This window comes from Scophthalmus maximus, chromosome 3 (assembly GCF_022379125.1).
Source record: "Scophthalmus maximus strain ysfricsl-2021 chromosome 3, ASM2237912v1, whole genome shotgun sequence".
NCBI lineage: Eukaryota > Metazoa > Chordata > Actinopteri > Pleuronectiformes > Scophthalmidae > Scophthalmus > Scophthalmus maximus.
Window position 1 is genome coordinate 8,319,768 of NC_061517.1, and position 19,765 is coordinate 8,339,532.

General features: G+C 45.1%; 2 protein-coding genes across 7 annotated transcripts; one reads left to right on the forward strand and one right to left on the reverse strand.

Annotated features, from left to right (window-relative positions):
- Nucleotides 1-79: 79 nt before the first annotated feature.
- Nucleotides 80-9,121, reverse strand: irak1 (interleukin-1 receptor-associated kinase 1). 5 transcript variants are annotated; one of them, XM_035645219.2, is made up of 15 exons: nucleotides 8,642-9,121; nucleotides 6,601-6,768; nucleotides 6,314-6,454; nucleotides 5,181-5,263; nucleotides 4,807-4,977; nucleotides 4,454-4,518; nucleotides 4,250-4,361; nucleotides 4,005-4,126; nucleotides 3,688-3,901; nucleotides 3,476-3,544; nucleotides 3,201-3,288; nucleotides 2,656-2,750; nucleotides 1,747-2,329; nucleotides 1,437-1,502; nucleotides 80-1,344 (listed from the first exon to the last, which is right to left on the reverse strand). In XM_035645219.2, exons 2-15 carry the CDS (start codon nucleotides 6,695-6,697, stop codon nucleotides 1,265-1,267), a joined length of 1,986 nt encoding a protein of 661 aa, XP_035501112.1. In that variant the 5' UTR covers nucleotides 6,698-6,768; nucleotides 8,642-9,121; the 3' UTR covers nucleotides 80-1,264. The 5 variants fall into 5 exon arrangements, with proteins under 5 accessions (XP_035501112.1, XP_035501110.1, XP_035501109.1 ...); XM_035645217.2 differs by lacking the exon at nucleotides 8,642-9,121 and adding an exon at nucleotides 6,997-8,412 and having other exon boundaries at nucleotides 4,005-4,123; XM_035645216.2 differs by lacking the exon at nucleotides 8,642-9,121 and adding an exon at nucleotides 6,997-8,409 and having other exon boundaries at nucleotides 5,181-5,260.
- mecp2 (methyl CpG binding protein 2) lies at nucleotides 6,739-19,194 on the forward strand. 2 transcript variants are annotated; one of them, XM_035645202.2, is made up of 6 exons: nucleotides 6,739-6,804; nucleotides 10,668-10,854; nucleotides 11,105-11,313; nucleotides 11,411-11,604; nucleotides 11,731-11,867; nucleotides 12,610-19,194. In XM_035645202.2, the coding sequence occupies exons 2-6, from the start codon at nucleotides 10,831-10,833 to the stop codon at nucleotides 15,049-15,051; spliced, it is 3,006 nt and encodes a 1,001-aa protein (XP_035501095.1). In that variant the 5' UTR covers nucleotides 6,739-6,804; nucleotides 10,668-10,830; the 3' UTR covers nucleotides 15,052-19,194. The 2 variants fall into 2 exon arrangements, with proteins under 2 accessions (XP_035501095.1, XP_035501094.1); XM_035645201.2 differs by lacking the exon at nucleotides 6,739-6,804 and adding an exon at nucleotides 8,335-8,468.
- The last annotated feature ends 571 nt before the right edge of the window (nucleotides 19,195-19,765 follow it).

Below are 19,765 nucleotides of genomic sequence, written 5' to 3' on the forward strand. Positions count from 1 at the left end.
ATTTGATTCCTGACAGTGTTTTACTTTTTTCTTCTATCACTGCAGGTTTAATAACACTCAAAGATTGTTAGACGATAAATAGTAATAAAAACAAAATATATTTTATTATAAAAATTTTATTTTATTCCACACACTTGAATATTTCCCATGACTTTGAATTTAGAATTCAGTGTGATTTACCTCATCACATAACTACTTATCTCTGCTTTAGCAGCAGGAGTCTGACATTACTTCAACTTCTGTTCCTAATAGTTAGTAAAAATATTCCCTCAATAGTAAACTTGATAAAATCCCTGTGCTTATTTACAGAAAATCATTGGGCTTTAAATATCAAAACATATTTTGAGTGGTTCTTTTCTATTCAAGTCGTTTGATTATATTATGGAGAGATTATAGAACTTTATTCATCTTTCTGACTATGTTGCTTGTAATTAATGCCTCCGCCTCTTCCACATGAACATGCTCCTACCTGGATATGAAAACCCAGTTAACTGAGACAGTTGATAACCAGTTTCATAGTACAGGTTTTCAGGATGGCCGTTGTTAGGTTCAGTATGTATGTTCAAGGTATGTTGAACATGCTTTGTAGTACAGGCCGCTGGCCTGGCTAGGACACTGAGTCTACTCTGTAGCATATACTAATTCCCACTAAACATTTAGACAGCAATACAAAATAGTGGACTCAGTATATAGTGAGTAGTGAATGATTTCAGACACAGCCTTGATATTTTACTGGATGATGAGAAAAGAAACGAGTGGTTGATGATGTAAACATGATGTGTGTATGGGAGGAGCCATGACGATGGCCTCCCCCTGCTGCAGCTGCTTTGTCTCTTCGTTATTGGTCATTAAGTTTCCAATCACGCGGGATGTGAACCGTAACTTCAAGTATAGGCTCTGACCCCAGGGTCCCCCTCACCGAGTTGTACCTTTATGTGAACCTGTAGAAGTATGACCTGGTTTCTTCACAGTGACATGGACACAGTATGTCTGTGGTGAGAGGCATACCAGGCGCTTCAGTTAACAGAGATCTGTGACACAGCGCCACCTGTAGGTCGCTGCCTGCAGCTTGTCATCCGACAGGTCGATATCGTCATCTGACTGGTCGACGTCGTCATACAACAAGTTGTGGTCCAACAGGTTGTCGTCATCCAATAGGTCTTGTCTAGGAGCTCAATCTACGAACAGCGCTGTCAGACTCTTTGGTCATGAGTAATGAGACGCCATCATGTGACCTCTCTGCTCCACGTAGCTTCACAATCCATCAGTCGTGTTTGGCAGGGAGATAATCAAGCTCATCACTCTCCTCTGGTTGTCTGGAGCCCACAGCTGCCACCTCTCTATCTGAGCAAATATGGGGGAAAAGAACAGCATCATTAGACATGATCAAAACAAAGGTATGATATAAACGACAGTTTGTGAAGGTGTTTACGTACATAGGTCGTCAGACAACAGCAGCTTTGCCACCTGAATCTTTGACTCCTCACTGTGATTCATGTCAACTGAAAACAAACAGACACATGTTTGAAATGATATGCAGGATTTTCACACTCAACTATTATTATGCTGAGATAAGGATTAGTACTGATACTGTTCATTCTTAATCAATATTGACTAAACCAACACGTCATGAATCCATATCCACTCAGTTTGTGATTGAACTCCACCTTCATTAACTACTACAACTAGCATAACTAGTTTGTCACTAGTTGTTCGCTCACTCAATCACTCACTCACTCACTGTACCTGAGGACCTTGGGGACATCGATTGCAGGGACCCTGGAGGAGAGAGGCATTCTGGGACACAATAGAGCTGTGCTGTGGTCTGCCCTTTGGTGTCAGGTCCCTTGAGGGCTCCGGCCCTTGGTCTGTCTCTTGAGCTACTGGGCTGAGGAGGGAAGTTGTACTGGTCCTCAGTGGGAACAGAAGTGGACCTTGAGGGCCGAAGTGGACCGGGGCACTGGTTTCTGGTGGACGGTGACGGAGAACAGGAGTTGGTCCCGTCTGACCTGAACTGGGAGAAACCTCGACTCTCATCGGTTTCACACGGTCCCCCAAACACAGAAGAGGAGTGGAGTGGGTGAGGAATGGCAGGGGCACAGGAGGAAGAGGAGGATGTAGAGTACTGAGAGGGCTGGTCGGTGTCCTCCAGTGGTCCCAGTTTGGACAGCTGGTTGGACAAAGCACTCACTTTGGAGTCGATGGACATAGGTAGGCAGGGGAAGGACTGGGAAGGGTGATTCCAATGAGGGGGAGGAGGGTGATGGAGGAGGGAAGAGGAGCAGGTCTTCGTCACCATGTTGTGGACGTCCTTTAATTTCTTAAGGACCTGAGAGGAAAATAAAGATGTAAGGAAGAGCAGAGAATCCAGAAAGGAGCCCTGGGGAAGGCCATGCCTCGTTAACTGATCTGATGCTGTCAATCAATCCCGAAGAAAATATAAATTTAAAAGTGAGTAATCAAAATGGCGGACTTCCTGTTGGGTTTAGGGTGTGGCTACAACAGCCTTTGTTGTAGGTGTTGGCAAAATTACATGTAGGTAAAATGTGCATTGTGGATTCGGGTCGAAATGATATTTCATTCAAACATGAAATCTCAAACAATTAATTCTGTTGTTCATTGTTCACACAGAACCTGAGATTTCAGCTCACAGACCTCGCTGATGGCTGGCCTCTTCTTCCTCTTCCTGTCCAAACAGCTGTTGGCCAGAGACACTACCTCCATCCAGTCAGCAGGCTCTACAGCCCCCCCTTAAGACACGACAGAGACAGAGGAGCTCATGAAGAAGCATTGTGGTTAAGTCCTGATACTTCTTTATCTGTACCAGAAACACTGAGGATGTTCACACTGCAGCATCTTCAAGAGGGTGTTGAATCAATAACAACTGGACTTGGTCGGAATTTCTTGAAGACGTTTCACCTCTAATTCAAGAGGCTTCTTCAGTTCTAACTAAGTTGTGGTGATTCCCAGGTATTTAACTGTGCTCTACCACTATTATATTCACAGTATCCTACAACTGTAGTATATTCACAGAATTTTACCACAACCATATTCACTACATTCTACCATTGTACTTTATTCACTGTATTATATTTACTGTATTTTTCTACCACTGAACTATATTCACTGTATTCTACCACTGTATTATATTTCCAGTGATAAACCTCAGGTTGATCAGCCCCGATATCAGACACACTGACCTGTGATCAGCCGATGGTCCAGGTGCTTCCTCCAGGCTGCTGCACACGAACCAGTGGGACTTTCCTCAACCTCCTCCACCAGGTCCTTCTACACAACCACCACCACAACCATCACAACCACCACAACCACAACAACAGTCACAGCCACCAAAACCACAACAATCAGAACAAGAAAAATATTGAGTTAAACGTTTGCACAGGAACATTTTAATATTGTGCTAGGAACCTGGTGGACATCTTTATACAGGTGTACCACAAACTGTGCGTTTTCTCACCAGGTATCTCTCTCCTGACGCGGTGTCTCTCTCCAGAGCTCGACGACCAGTCAGCACCTCCAACAACACCTGAGACACACACACAGTAAATGTGATGGAAGTGGGCAGATGAATAAATAATCCCAGTTTGATTTCAGATGCATCCATCAGCTTGACCCCAGATCACAGCCTTTAGTAACCTACATTTCCCATCTCCCCCTGCTGTGTCTCACCACTCCAAAGCTGTAGACGTCCACGGCGGTCCCCAGCTCCCCGTTTCTCACATACTCGTCAGGCAGATATGCCAGTGTTCCTCTGATCGTCTCTGTTTTACCGACTGATGCCGTCCGAGCCACAGAGCATCCCGATGACCCGAGAGACGCAAAACGTGCAAGACCAAAGTCAGCCAGCTTCGCTACCAGGTGGCAGTCCAACAGAACGTTAGAGCTGAGGACAAAGAGACACAGGTGGATCTGTAATGTACCATCACATGACAGGATGTGATGAGTCAAGTGCTCGTGTGGTGTGCGGAGGGTACATAGCTGCTGACCTCTTGACATCTCCATGGATCAGTGGCGCGTGTCTGTCGGGGGGGGAGTGGAGGAAAGCCAGTGCTGACGAAACGTCTTCAACAATACTGAGTCTCTGAGACCAGGATAGGGCAACACACTGCTACACACACAGAGACAGAGAGAAACATTCAAAATCATATCAGGATAGTCTTTTTTATAAAATCTAACGATAGAGTGTATGAGTCTGTCTCTGTCTGTTTATCTCTGTCTGTGTGAGTGTTACTTTGTGTAGCTGCTCCTCCAGTGATCTGTTGTCCATGTAGCTGTAGATGAGACACAGTGATCCACCTCCTTCACTGACACCGAGCAGATCCACAATGTTTGGATGTCTGAACCTGAACCAAAAAAGGAGGCTTTTATTTAGAATTTTCACTCTGACCACTGTCACTGTTACCAGTCCACAGGAATTTATTTTGACGTCACTTACTTTGAGAGTTTCTCCACTTCGGTCTGGAAAGTCTCTTTCAGCAGATTCCAGTCCAACACACAATCCTACAGCAACATTGACAATGACATCGGTAACAACAACAAACAAATATAATAAAAGCAACAAAACAAAAACAACATCACAACTATAATAACTGTCCGCCCATACACATTCACACGCACGCACAGCACGAGACGGTAAGTGCTTTCATGTGTCATCGAACTCGTACCTGTCTGTCACCCTGGAAAGGTGTTACTGGAACACATTTCCTCAGGCCCTGTGGGGGGCCACCACCCTCTGACTGGAAAGCAGTAATAGTGAGTCGTGTGTGATCTGTGTTGTGATTAGCTGACCTGTTTGAGTCTCTTGATGGCACAGTCAGTGTTTCTCAGAGTGGCTCTATACACAACTCCAAAACCCCCTTCCCCCACCTGCAGGGAGGGGGAGAATCCCTTGGTCCCAGCATGCACCTCTTCATACGACCAGCACATCACCCCGCCTCCACACGCCACCACTGGGTCAGTCTAAGAGATCACATTATTATTATTATTGCCATAGTCATTATCATTGACACAACATTAAAATTACATTCACTTTGCTCATGCTTCTGTCCAAAGCGACTTACAATAATCGAGGCAGGTAGCATGACGGGCCTTGCCTAAGGGCCCACACAGGAATGAGTGTGTGAGGCTGTGTGTGTGTGTGTGTGTGTGTGTGAAAGAGAGACCTTGGGGGGTGGGTGGCGGTCAGAATGCAGACTGGAGGGGGGTGGGGCAGGTCTGGGTAGTAATCTTCCTCCTCCTTTATCTTCTGAAGAAAGAAGTGGAGCCGAGCCATCAACATTAGTAGAGTTCTCAGAGCAGCCACAAGGGTGCAGAGTTACACTGTTTCATTTTAAACTATAATGTCACTTGGTACTGCTCATACCTCCACCAAGACCTAGCGGTGCCCTTAAATTCTATCACACACTCATAGATATCAGTTCCCCAAATATGTCAGATTTCTTTTAATCAGGATCCATAAATTACTGTCTAGGGAATTGGTAAAAATGTCAAAAAATGTCCTATCCCACAATGTTAAAGCGAGTGATCAAAAATTTCAGGATCTGCCCCTTTGTTGAGATTCACGCCAAAATGTAATGGGTTCTTCCTTGACCCATATCTCATCCTTCCACCAAGTTTCATGGAAATATTTTTTGTAGTTTTTGTGCAATCCTGCTGACAAACAATACAGTAATGTGATTATTTGCACAGGAATAGTTTGCTTGAGAACAGTCAGGACTCAGAGAACATCATATCACAGAAACAGCACTGCTGAAGGTTACAAACAAACTTCTCATCACATCAGACAATGGTCTCTATACTTAAAACTAATTACCTAGACTGTGGCAGCCCGCCATTGTCTAATTTGTAGCACCATTGACTATTTTTATATTTCTCAATAACATAAAAGATCTGTAATATGTGTTTAGCACCATTGCTTCAGTAAAGCAGCTCTCAGTCTGCCACCAGGCCACACAACTACCATCATGTAGTGCAATGCGCTCATGTACAAGAGACAAAAATGAGGAGGCGGAATGCTCCGCTCTGTTGTTGACGTTACTAGTTACTAGTTTAGCCCCTTCTAAACATGCATGTTTGGAATGGGCTGTTTGCTTGGTCTGTGGTGTTGCTGGTTGAAACAGCAAAAGTGACCTGAGGTGGAGCCTTACTATATAAAGTGCCTTGAGATGTAAGTTGTAATTTGGCACTTTACGATTAAAATTGATTTGAATAGAATAATCAAAAAAACACATTTACAAAAGACAGACTGGTTGATCAGTCGTTTCTTTTTGGTTGTCAAACACAAAAACACACCCACCTGTCAGTCTGCAGGTGCTTAATGTAGGCTGGGCCTCAGATGATTTTGGAGGGGGGTCAAACTGAGGGAGACAGACGTGAGGGTGAGGAGGAGGAGGTGGAGGTCGAAGGGAGGATGAGCGAGACTTCTGACTGGACATCCCTGAAAAAGAGAGAAAGACAGACACAATGAGTGTTAGTACATCCTTAACAGTAGCTGTGTCCCACTTCAGGCTCTAACTCCTTCGGAGGTTACATTTGAGGACTGATGACGTCTCAGAGGTCGGGGGTCATCATAGGTAAACTCACAGCCAAGGATGACATCACGGGGGCGGAACAGCTGTAGACGCTCCAACAGGTCGATCAGCTCCCCGACTCGACCGTTCCTGTTGCCCCATTGATTCATCACCCAATCAGTCCGCCTCTCCCTCCTCTCAGCCAATCGCAAAGCGGTCTGGTCGAGGAGGACCTCCGAGGCTGTGACAGAGAGAGAGACGGGCAACAGACAGACAGGTGTGTAAACAGACAGACAGGTAAAGAGACATGTGGGTAAACAGACAGACAAACAGACGGGTATACAGACAGGTTAAGAGACAGTTAAACAGACAGACGTTTGTAGAGACAAAGAGGTTTAAAAAAAACAGGTAAGTTAACAGGTAAAGAGACTGACTGTCCCTCTCTTCCGCCTACACGAATCTGACTCACCGAAGCGGGTCCAGTCCAGGTCTGACAGTCCGTCCATGACCTGGCAGAAGTCCCAGAGGACGTTGGACGGCAGGGTGTAGAGAAAGTGTCCCCTTGGGTCTACCCCCGACATCGTCTAACTTAAACTAAACTTTGAAGCTAACAGCTAACAGTGGTTGTGAGTGGAGTGGGGTATTGTGGGGGGTGTCACATCGGGATATGGAGCAGTCGGTCACATCAGAGTCCGGAACAAACCCAACCCGGTAAAACCGTCAACACTACACGACCTGCCTGTGGATGGTCACCGAGTTTAGTCTAACGGGTTTAGCTACTTCCGCCCGCCAACAAACTCGATGCTATTTTAGCCGCTTCCGGGAGTGACCCTCCAAAATAAAAGCTCGCGAGCAGCAAATAATGAGAAGAGCGAGACATGACACAACTATGGAAAGCCAACTCTTCCGCTGTAGGACGTGTCTCCGTCACTGACCACGTCATGACAAATAAAAGACACACGTGATGTCCACATGAGCTAGTTTATCATTACATTCATTTAGCTGATGCTTTTGTCCAAAGCGACTTACAAAAAGTGCATTAAATCATATTACCCATTTAGATATTTTTTTTCATCTTACCTTTCAATATTTACAGATAAGATGATCAGCTAAAAAACTAAACAAGAGACAAACTAAACCTGAGACTAAGTACGTATTAGACAAACCAAGACAAACTACACAAGAGACACATTAAAACAGTACTCAAGAGGCAAAACCTGAGACAAGAAAAAACTGTGATTTGAATGACGACAGACAACAGCTGGCCCTTAGTGTGGATAGAATAAAGCAAAAACTTAATGTTCACAGGTGTTTAATGAAAGGGAGGGGGACTTGTTATTGATTTTAGCATTGGCGAATAAAATAATTAACTCAATGAGCCTCAGTTGTGCTTACTTGAATATATTAGTTCATTCAACATAGAGAAGATTCTTAGCACAGCTCACATGCAGGCAGCCAAACAAGAGCTTCAGGTACAGACCTCTCAGGTCATCCATCCGCGAGACAAAACTTTGGCCAGGCATGATTTATATCATACACAATATCAAAGATAATAAATATAATTATCAGACTTTAATTAAGATGAATTAAGACTTTAATTTTAAACTGAAACTTAAAAAAAGAAGGTTTATATAGAAATTAAATTTTAAACATCATCAGCCGAAAATTGCTGTCTACATATTATTTGGAAATTAAATTCAGCACCAAAACACAAACCAGAGTTTTGTTGTTGTTTTTGAAATCACATTACAACGCCCCTGTTCCGCGTTGACCTCACGTTGGTGCAGATCTCGCGGTGTTTGGCAAGTGACGGTGGTTGAAAATGGAGTCGGAGGGGGCGGGGTGCAGCAGGAGGGAGCAGAGATGTTTGGGGGCTTTTTTTAATATAAAATTATTTATTTAAATAAAAATGGCCGCCGTGGAGAGTGAAGAGGAGAGACTGTAAGTGAGATTTTTACATTTTATTCTCTATTACAGCGTCGCCGCCGCTGCTGCCGCCTCCCACCGCCGCCGAGCTTTGTGTGTTGTGTGTTTTATTGAAGTAAAAGTGCGTTGGTTTTCCCCGCGGCCTGTCGCGGCGGAGCGGGGTTAGCGGGAATACGTCACCAACTTACTGCTAAGTCTGTACTTCAGTTGCTGGAGCAGGAGCGGAGGTTAGCCTTAGCTTAGCCCACTCTCGGTGCGCCACCGAGCCGCTCTGACTTCCACACAGCTCCTCGTGAAGTCAGGCCAGGCGTCGGCGGTGGCGTGTCTTCGTCATAAACATCACAGCCCCGGACACCAGCGGTGTGTCCACCCGCTGCCGTCAGAAAGGGAGGGAGCTAACGGCTGCTATCTGATTAGCAAACACAGTGTTTTCATGAGAGTGGACAGAGTCAGGCTGCTCAGTAACCCGGGTTAACCCCCATCCACACACACACCCAGGCACACGGCCCGCTCTCCCGACAACCTGCTCCCCCTACTGTCCGTGGGTCGAGACACATTAGGCCCAGTGAGATTAGCATCTAGATGCCCTAGAACTGCTGAGCAAGGCAGGTGTATGTGTGTTTCCGTCCGTCCTCTACAGCTCACTTCCTGTTCCTGCTTCACCTCCACCAGCAGCTTCATCACACACTGTGACTACAATCATAGTCTATATATGAAAATGGATGTAGTTACTGGGTCTGGAATGTGAAGCCAATGCTAAAGTGCCTAAATCCTGTATTCCCTGGAATGACCAGCAGAGGTTGACTCCTCTGGTTGCAAAAATGAGTCTGTATCTATTGAAGTCTATGGTGGATTCGAAAAGTCCTTTCTATCGCCTTTTCCTAACCACTTCTCCAAATCCTCAATGGAAACTTCGGAAAAGCCAACAGCTGTGCTAAGGGAATCCGACTCCACTTACACTATGCTATGTAATATTATTCAACGGCAAATGTTATTGACGTGTGCCTGCCATGGTGAAACTACAGATTTCCAAAGATTGACTAAAAAAAGGCGCACCGGCTCAACCCAGCATTTTTCAGAGTGTATTACCACCGTGTGACATAAGATACAAATGCTTAATAGGCTTAACAGTAAGTCCCTTCTCCATCATATTCATATTCATACTTTTCTTCTACTTTGGATGTAATCATCTAAGTTCATGCATGGCGCGTCACATTACATATTGCTACCACAATGAATTGCGTCTATTTCTCCTTTTCTGTCGCACAGGAAGGTCCAGTGTACCCTATGCTAAAGGAGATAAGATAGGAAGCATTTAAGCACCTTTACTAGAATTTAAAGAACTCGAACAGCTCTTATAATGGTACCCCTTAGTCCTACTTCTGGTTCCTAAAAGCCATGAAAGCGCTGGTCAAAATGCAAAACTCAAGGCTTCAAAATAGCAGTTCGTAAAACCAATGGGTGACATCACGGTGGGTTGCCACTTGGTTACTATCCGGGGGGGGGGGGGCAACAGTACTTGAATAAATGTACTTCGTTATATTCCACCACTGCTCTCTGCTCAACCAGGTATACTCTACTCTATCAAGCTAGCTATGAGATTGTCTGTTTCCGAATCATTATTTCAATGGATTGAACTCCAATCAAAAATGCTTTTTCTTGCTTATCAAAACATGTCATCTTTAGCAATATTTCGCTGTTAATGTATTATGTTAACAATTACTAATTGTTCGCTGCCGCAAGATGCTCTGATGTTTACCTTTCAATGTGCTACGTTGCTGAATGTTCTGACAAACTATAGCTAGCTAACAAGCATGAATGACATGCCGGTTGTCAGGAGCAGGGTTAACGAATTAGTTATATTGAAAAGGGAAATGTTGGGGTCATTGTTTATTATCTTCCCCGTTTGTAGTTCACAAACTAGTTACTGTAGCAACTCACCGTGAAGACACCGCTTTACTCCGTGTCGGCAGCTCCATTAGCTAACTGCTGATTTACCCCGGGAAGAAGTGAACCAGCTTTGTAGGCCTTGAAACCAGAGCTTAAGCATGGGCCAGTATGAGCTTTTGACAGTATGATTACCGTAAGCAGAAACACCACGTATCATGGTATCATGGTATCGCACACCTCTAAAATGTGTTATTTTAAAATCATTGGGTACAAAAGAAATATTGCAAATTTGGTATCAGGTATGATGTCATCTGTTTTATAAAGGGAGGAGGGTGAGGAGGGACCTGTCAACCCTCAGCTCCCTACCAGAGAAAGAGACAGGTCCCACAGTAAGACCAAGAAGGCCCGCAGGGAGCGTCGCCATGCTGACCGGGGGACTGAGACCACATCACCAGCCACGGCCCCAACGGCTGAGCTGCAGCCACAGATGGGGGCGGAGCCACAGGCCAAGGTAAAGACAGGTGTCAGAAGTTAGCCAGACAGCCCATCTGCCAAACAACATGTTCCAAATGTGTTTTGGATGAGAAGCTGGTTTCAACCACAGACTGCGTTTAAATCCATAGACTGTTTATTTAAAAAAAAAAAAGTTTTACGACATGACTGAGACTCCTAATACTTTATGTAAATGCAAAGCTATTTCTATGTACTTGGTCAAATGTTCTCAACTATCCTGTTGGTTTCATGTTGCTTCCTTCCTGCAGGTGTTGGAGCCAGTGGCAGGCCCCTCAGCACCAGGGTCGGAATCTGCAGCCGGCAGTGAGTCTGCAGGTTCTCCCAGGCAGCGCCGCTCCATCATCCGAGATCGCGGACCGCTATACGATGATCCGTCACTGCCTGAAGGCTGGACTCGTAAACTCAAACAGAGAAAGTTTGGACGCTCCGCTGGGAAGTTTGATGTCTACCTGATCAAGTAAAGCACTGTTGATGCTGTGTTGGGCCTCCATGAGGAGATGATGTAAAAGCACAGTTTTAGTAGTGATGTTTGTTTGTCTTGTCTAATCATTTAGCTCGGAGGGGAAGGCATTTCGATCCAAAGTGGAACTTATTGCCTACTTCCAGAAGGTCGGCGACACGACAACTGACCCCAACGATTTTGATTTTACTGTCACTGGACGTGGAAGCCCCTCCCGTCGAGAGAAACGTCCCCCCAAAAAACCAAAGGTGGTGAAACCGTCGGGGCGAGGCCGTGGGCGGCCCAAAGGTACTCGTGCACTGACACTAAGAGTTAAACTGAAGTCAATAACTCAACAGTGAGCAGAGATTGTTGGTGTTTCTTGTTGTCTGTAGGTTTTTGTGTATGTGTTTATTTTCTGTTGTATTTGTGTAGGCAGTGGGAAAATGCGGCAAGCCACAGAGGGCGTGGCCATGAAGCGTGTGGTTGAAAAAACTCCAGGCAAACTGCTGGTCAAGATGCCCTTCAGCAAGGCAGAGTCCTCCACTAGCACCACCTCCACTGCCTCAAAGGTATGACTGGTCTGTCATTCAGTCTAAGGATCACAGCCAAAAGCTGTCCAGCCCAACTGGGGCTTTTTTCTCAACCAACCACAAAAGGGTGCAGACCCCCCGAAAACTGACACATTTGTAGATATTCAAAATACTTACTGATGTTCTAGTATCATTTAAATGACGACATCATTACCTTTTGTGGTTGGGGACCTTGTATGCCCCCTTTACCATCAGAGCCATCCTGCAGCAGCTCTTGGTAGGGTCTAAAAGGGCAAATTTGTCCAAGGTTAGCTATGCGTTTGAATCAGCCAAGACAGGAAAGAGTGCCCTATTGAGGAACACCATAGCAGAGTTAAACCAGATGGCAGGGGAGGCTGCCAGACAGACCAGGTAAATCAAAACGTGAAATAAGGGTGAACTGAGAACATCTAGCTGAGGAGCCTTTGTGTATGGTCTTCAACTTCCACCTTTAGACTTTACTATGGAAGGGTGTGGATTTGGAAGTCATATTCCCAGTTCAAGATTATGTTTGTGATTTTCATGGTGAGTTCTCAAAGCACTGCCTCGAACAAACCCTCATCAACCCAGGTGGATGTTTTTGAATTAACATAGCCTTGCAGCTATGTGTATTTACAATGTTTAGTTTTAGCTTAAAGACCATTAATTTTGCTGTGTGATATTATTGTTGAAGGTTTTTAAAAACTTTTTTTTCTAAATGTTGATACTAATGCTACTTGTTGATGTGGGAATTCCTCTGCAGGTGGTATCCCCAGCCATGGTGCCCAAGTCCCGTCCTGGGAGAAAAAGAAAATCAGAACAGGAACTTCCACCGCCACCACAGACCGCCCCCAAGAAAAGGGGTAGGAAACCTGCCTCAGCTTCAGCAGCATCAACAGTTGCTGCAGCATCCACCTCCTCTGTATCAACTGCTGGTAGCTCCACAGCTGGGAGCTACACCACAGCTGCCATCTTAGCTGCCGAGGCCAAACGGAGAGCAGCCAAGGAGTCTTCCACCAAACATGTCGTCCAGGAAACAGCTCTTCCAATCAAAAAACGCAAAACGAGAGAGACAGTTGAGGAGAGGGAGAGTGTTCAGACTCCAACGACCACGACAAAGGACACTGGAAGGAAGGATACTACAGAGGGGGAGGGTGGTATAGGAGAGGGGGCTCAAACCTCAGAGCCTCAGCCCGCCCCCTCTGAGCAGAGCCAGTCACAATTACAGAGGCAGCCTACTGCTTCAGATGAAAGCCACTCACATGGACACAAGACGCATAAAGGGAGGAAGCACAAGGAGAAAACAGGGGAAGCAGCAGGAGATGGAGGAAGCAGAGAAGAAGAAGTGGGTGAAGATGTAGGTGATAAAGGAGGAGAGGGATCAGGAAGAAGTAGCAGCAGCAGCAGTAGCATTAGCCCATCAAAAACCCACAAAAGGAAGGACAGACCTCACAAACACCATCATCACCACCACCACCACCATCATCATCATCGCCACCAACAGTCCTCTGTATCTACATTGGATCAGCCTCCTCTTCCCCGCCCCCCAGCCTCTGGACACCCAGCACCCTCCAGCCAGTCCAGGCCGGAAGTTGAGTCCCAGACTTTGCCTCTGATTACCACCCAACAATTGCAGCACACCCAGCAAACTCCTTCCAGACCACAGTCCAAATCTGTTCCTCAGTCCTCGTCTGAACCTCGGCCTCCTCCTCCTCAAACACACCACCAGGTCCCACCCCATCCCCAACAACATCCCCAGACCCATTCTCCCAGTCAGCCCCAAGCCCAGCCTCCATACCCTGCATCCCAGTCATCTCCTACCAGGCATGTCCGGCCCCAACAACTCCCACTCCAAACCCACAGTCAGCCCCAGCTGTCCCCCCAAAAAGCCCAGTCACAGTCTGTCCACTCTCCAGCCCAGCACCGAACCCAGCTTCAGGCTCATCTTGCTCCAGCTCAGTCACTCCCTTCTCAATCCCTATCAATCTTGCACGTTCATCCACCCCAAACAAGGCAGCCACTTCCACAAAGCCAGTCCCCCACAGCGCCCCAACCTCAACCCCTGCCCAGGCAACAATCTCAACCCCAAAGCCAGCACAGACAACAATCTCAACCCCAGTCCAGCCACTCACTGCAGTCTCAAATCCAACCCCAGTCAAGGACCCCAACCCAACTTCCAACTCAATCCCAGTCCAGAACCCCGGCCCAAACCCACCTACAACTGCAGCTCAGAAACCCTGCCCAAATGCAGCCTCAAATTCAGCCCAGAACCCCAGCCCAAGCACAGCCTCAATCCCAGTCCAGGACCCAAACCCAAAATCAGCCTCAATCCCAGTCCAGGACCCCAACCCCAACCCAAACTCAACCTCAACCACAGTCCAGGACCCAAACTCATCCTCAACCCCTATCAAGGAGCCAAACTCACCCTCAACCACAGTCAAGGACCCTAACCCAAACTCATCCTCAACCCCAGTCCAGAACCTCCAACCAAAATCATCCTCAACCCCAGTTTAGGACCCCAACCCAAACTCAGTCTCAACCTCATTCCAGGACCCCAGCCCAATCTCAACCTCACCTGCAACCCAGGCATCAAGTGCAGCCCCAACTGCAGACAAGGCACCCTCAGCATGACCAACTCCAGACTCAATATAGACAACAACCCAGACAATCTCTCTCCCAGCCTAGGCCAGCCCAGCCCCAAGCACAACCACACTCTCAGCGTGTTCAAACACAGCAGCCCCCCCAGCCACACTCTCAGATCAGTAGACCCCACGTGCAGCAACTCTCATCTCCCAGCTTAACCAGGACCAACATTGTCCCTGCTCAACAAAACCAGAGTGAACAGCCCCAAGACCTGAGCACCACACGGCCTGGTCGAGGAAGTCTGGTGCCGAGCAGAGAGGTCAGCATGGCAGAGGGAAGACGGGAGCCGGTCGTGACTTCAGAAAGCCGAGAGGTTTTAGGAGGAGAAAGAGGGTCAAACAGCAACTCGAGACCTCCCAGCTCCATGCCTACAGGACCTTCTGGGGGTGCTGGGGTTGGTGTTGTCCAAGGTTCAGATGGTAGGGCCAGGCTCAGGGCAGAGCCAGAGGCAGCAGGTGAGGGCAGGGAGCTCAGAGACATTGTCCCTCAATCCGCAGTCCCATGCCCCAGCCGTGAGGAAACTGTTGAGTCACGGACTGCTGTCAGCGAGAGAGTCAGCTGATTTGTTGGGCCAATGAACAGGCTGACCGATTATTAGACTGACGGACTGTGTCAGCACCAGGAGGAGGAGGAGTGAGACTGGGCTGTTTGTTGAGGTTTCATGTTTTTACACTGTTTTCAGATCGGAGGATAGCGTCACACAGAGCTGGTGGGACTGTCGCAGCTTCTGCTCTGTAGATTTTGTCTGGAGACTTTAAAGTTTTGGATCAGAAAACCGACCTGGACGGCCATAGAGGAGAGATATAGTGTCTTTTTCTAGGAAAAACAAACAAAAAGGAAAAACTGATAAAACAGCGTGTGTGTGTGTGTATATATAATCAAAAGGCAGCTGTTGTGTCCCGCTAGTCTCCGTGGGGAGGGGGGGTAGTAGTTTGGAACTAAAAACCAACGCTTAACAACCCATTACTCTGAACGAAATGTTACTTCCGGAATATAACCTGTTTTTTTCCCCCGTATTTTGATAGTTTATTGTTTTGTCTCTGTTATACAGCTTTAAACTGATATTATTGACTGACAGTTCCTTATTTAAAGTCCTGCTATCAACTGACGGTCTCTTACTCAAAGTCCTCCTGTGGACTGACAGTCCCTTATTGAAACTAGTCCTTGACTGAAAGCCTCAGAAGTGTTGTGGGGCGACGGTTTGCACCTTATACTGGTTTCTTAAAATCTCTCATTTGTGTTCCTCCCTGTTATCCATTAATCCCACAATAAACAAAGGGGGGGTCAGTAATGTTTTTCATCCTCTTCCAGACTGCCCCCTACAGGTAGCCATTCTGATGAATGAGTATTTATATCTAATTCATGACTCTGCACAGACCTCATTCTGAACAGTCTTTGTGATTATCGTATGAAATATTTGATCAACTTAAGGAATTCTTGATTTTTCAGATCAGACACTGAAACTCAAAATCAGATGAGTCCATTGTTTGACGAAAAAAACCTTGAGCCACTCAATTGTTTTTCAACTATTTCAGGCGAATTGTTCTTCCAGTTTAGAGCTTCTTCCATACTGGTCTTCATTGAATCTGTTTTTGTCCTCTTTTGTTTCCAAAGGAAGCCATTTTAATGTCAAACCAAATCCACTTTTACAGTAGATTCATTTTAGTTTTTAGTCTTAATGAAAGTGGGACATGGACTCATAGTTTATTGTTTCTTTGTGTTGAACGTCTGGAACAGTTTGTATAATCAACTGTCTGCATGTCGCTCAGAGACCCCGCAGGCCTTCAACCGGAGACGCACGTACGCAGAGGGTATTACTGATGGCCATATTGGTGATGTCGGTGTTCTGCACAAGTAAAACCTTAAAGGAGGTGTGATGCAGCTTCATGTTGAGTCAGATGAACTGGAGAATGCAACACAAACCAATCAATTGATCTGAAAACTAACCTAGTCTATAAGTCCAGATTTGAGAGTAATTCATGAGCACAGAACAAGCAAGAATGGAGTATAACTGATGTTGGAAGCTGGAGGAACTGAGTGCAGTTCACTTGAAGAAAAGCAATGTGGTGAAACAACACTGACACAGTTAGTAGATAACTGTGAACCCCTCATGAAACCTTCAGTTTTTCATTTCCTTTTCTATCCATCCGATCCATTTTTTTCTGCTTATGAGATTCTGCACAGTGGCAGCAGGTTAATTAGGATGTTGCTGATGTCCCTCTCCCCAGCCTTGCTTTCCAGCTCCTTCTGCTGTAACTCTGCTAAACGACGCCACCTTAGCTATAAGGCAAATGTGGCCAGTGGTAGATTGTTTTAGTAACAACTCTGGATCTTTAGCTGATATTTCACAAAGTCAATGGGCCTCATGCAAGAACCGTTTGTTCGAAAAGATTTGTTCTTAATTTGTGCATACGAGTGATTTAGGAGAACTTGCTGCATTCACCAATTTTGTCTTATTATAGAGATAAAGTAAATACAGGAAGAAGGTCCTGGTATTCTTGCTCTTTCCTAAGATGTATGCAGCTACATTGTTGGTGTCACTTTGTGTGTATCTGGGAGGTTAAAAAGTATCCCCGCTAGGGATCCAGATGTAGACAACGTAAAAAGAAAGACTCCCACTTACATAAAAATGATTTGTCACACAAACATCATCAAAAACCCCATGATTACCGAATTCCTCCAATACTGATCCACAATCAGTGTCATGTTCACCGTAGTACTGAGGCGCTGTGATTGGCTCTTCGTCAGTGAAATACACCCTGGGAGTTGTAGTTAACTCCTCTCCTTCAGTTTTTTTTTTTGCCACAACTGTAGATCTGACTTTTGGATCAAAGATGTGGACTTTATGTTGTTGTGATGAGAACATCCAATCTAGCTCTGAGCTGTGGCATCTATGTGAATCCCTCAGATTTGAATTTACAGCCTCTGTTTGGACATTAAAGCAACACGATGCAACTTTTTTACCTTAAAACAGCATCTTCTAAATGATAGAAGATAGAGTGGAACCTCTTTCATTCCTATTCCTCGCCCTGTTATTGCTCTATGTAACTTTGGTGAGTGGGTACAATCTCTTGCGAGAAGTGCGTAACTGATAATTACGTATTTACGATAATCTGGGACTATCAGATTGTAGGTTGCATGATCCTTTTCAAATTGATAATAGGCCATCTTCCACCTCATCACGGTGTACGCTGATGATGTCATATTTTGTTGCTTGCGTTGCGAAATTGATGCTAGAACTTTTATAATTTATTATGGTTAATTGATTTACATGACCTTTTACCTTAAATTGTACAGATTTTAGAGATATGAGGCATACTCCAGGAAAATGACACCACAGTAAGTAAAAATACCTATGTAAGCACTGGAGGGCCAATTTTTATTGCAGAGTTCAAAGGGTTAAATTCCCGGAATCTGGCCTAGGAAGTTTAAAAGTAATGCTGACCTGTAGATCAGTTAAAAGGTCTGAAAAACCAGTGTTTCTCTCCAATATTAAGCTAGAAAATGTTTAAAATACAGAGAGTTGTGACCCGAGTTCTGTCTATTTGTTAAAACAGCAGCTCTTCAGGTTCAGGAAGCTGGGGGTAAGAGCCAGCATTCAGTTGAGTTTCAATTCAGTGCGTGGGAATACACAGTCAGAGCTCTGTGCAAAACATTGATAGGCTTTGTTTTTCTACACAAAAAACACTTGGACTTAGTTCACACATTACTTTCAGCCTGATTTTGAACTCACCAACAAATTTTTGAACTCGCAGACAAAAGCAGCAGATCTGAGCCAAATCATAGTTCAAGAGGCAGTCACATATTGCTATGTGTGAGCTCTTCAAAGATGTGATTCAAGAGGCTCGCCAACGTTTCACCTCTTCCAAATAAATTTCTAGCAGGCAAAATATCTAGATGAATCTGGGACAACTCCAGCCTATCAGAGCGCAGGACGGGGTGAGATTAAAAAAAGGCGATATATATAGTCAGAAACCCAGAAGAGGAATACAACATCATCAAGCATAGCAGAGAGCATGGCTACTAGAATGGTCAATTTCTAATAATTTCTGGGGGGGGGGGGAGTCATTTAGTGTGAACTGCCCAGTGATCCAACCACTTTGAAAGTCATGTAGTCTGAACTTGGCATTAATCACTGGGACACGGAGACCAAAAGAATTTATCACCACATGTCGTTGCTGCTCAGTAAAAGTTGCACCGTGTTGCTCTAACGTTCTTCATTTCCAGCACTTTAACACAAAAAACAACAAACGAGTGAATGTTTTAATCCTGAGAATTAACGTGCCTCGTTTTTTAAGTCCACGTACAGTCGCCTTCATGGTGATGTCATACAGGTGAAGTTTGTCTAGGCCTGAGGCCACTCCCCTCTGCGTATGTGTCGCTCCGTCAGCCGCCCAGTCGGAAATCAAGTGTCCCTCTGTGAACGGACTTGCTCCGCAGGACTTGACCCGGCACAAGCCACAGTAACCAGCCACCATATTGCATGTTCCAGAGTTTAGTGCCTATAATATTGTGCGTCTTGCCAGAAGCCACCATGTCAGCGGAGCCATGTTGTGTTTTTAGACTTAGTAGTGACGTGTGGTGACCTCATAGTTGCTGATATTGAGGATGAATATTCTGCTTTTAACTCACTGTCGCTGTAGACAAACTAGTTTCTACCTGTTTTCTTATTTTTCTTTCTAACTAAAAGCATTTGTGTCCCTGATCTGTACTTGTCTGTTTCACTCCCACATGCAAACACTGAGCCAGTGATAACACCATCCGTCAGTCAGTCAATCAATGAAGTGATCACACAATCAGTCAATCGATAAATCTATCAGTAGATTGACAGAAAATTAATTGGCAACAGTGATCAATCATTATTCAATCATTCTTAAATGTGAATATTTTCTCTGATAATGAATGTCTTTGAGTTTCTGACTGGTTCAGAAAAATAATTATTCACTTATCAAAAATTATCAAAGGAAATACCTGTCAGACATGATGATATTGAAATAATTTAATCTTAACGAACATGAGACCAACTTCTGCTAATCTTTCATTTTTATTATTGTTAATATCAATTATTATCATAATAATAATAATAATTATCAAGCTTGATAGCGTGCAACGACAACGAACCCTTACCCTTACCACAACCCTAACCTTGTTTAAATTAAACAAAGCATTTAAGCTTTAAGTGTCAAATCAAAGAAAATATGTGAGACGTTGTAGTTGCCTGCCATCTTTGGAATTCTAGGAGACGTGACAATCCGCATGTGCAAGGGTGAACAAAT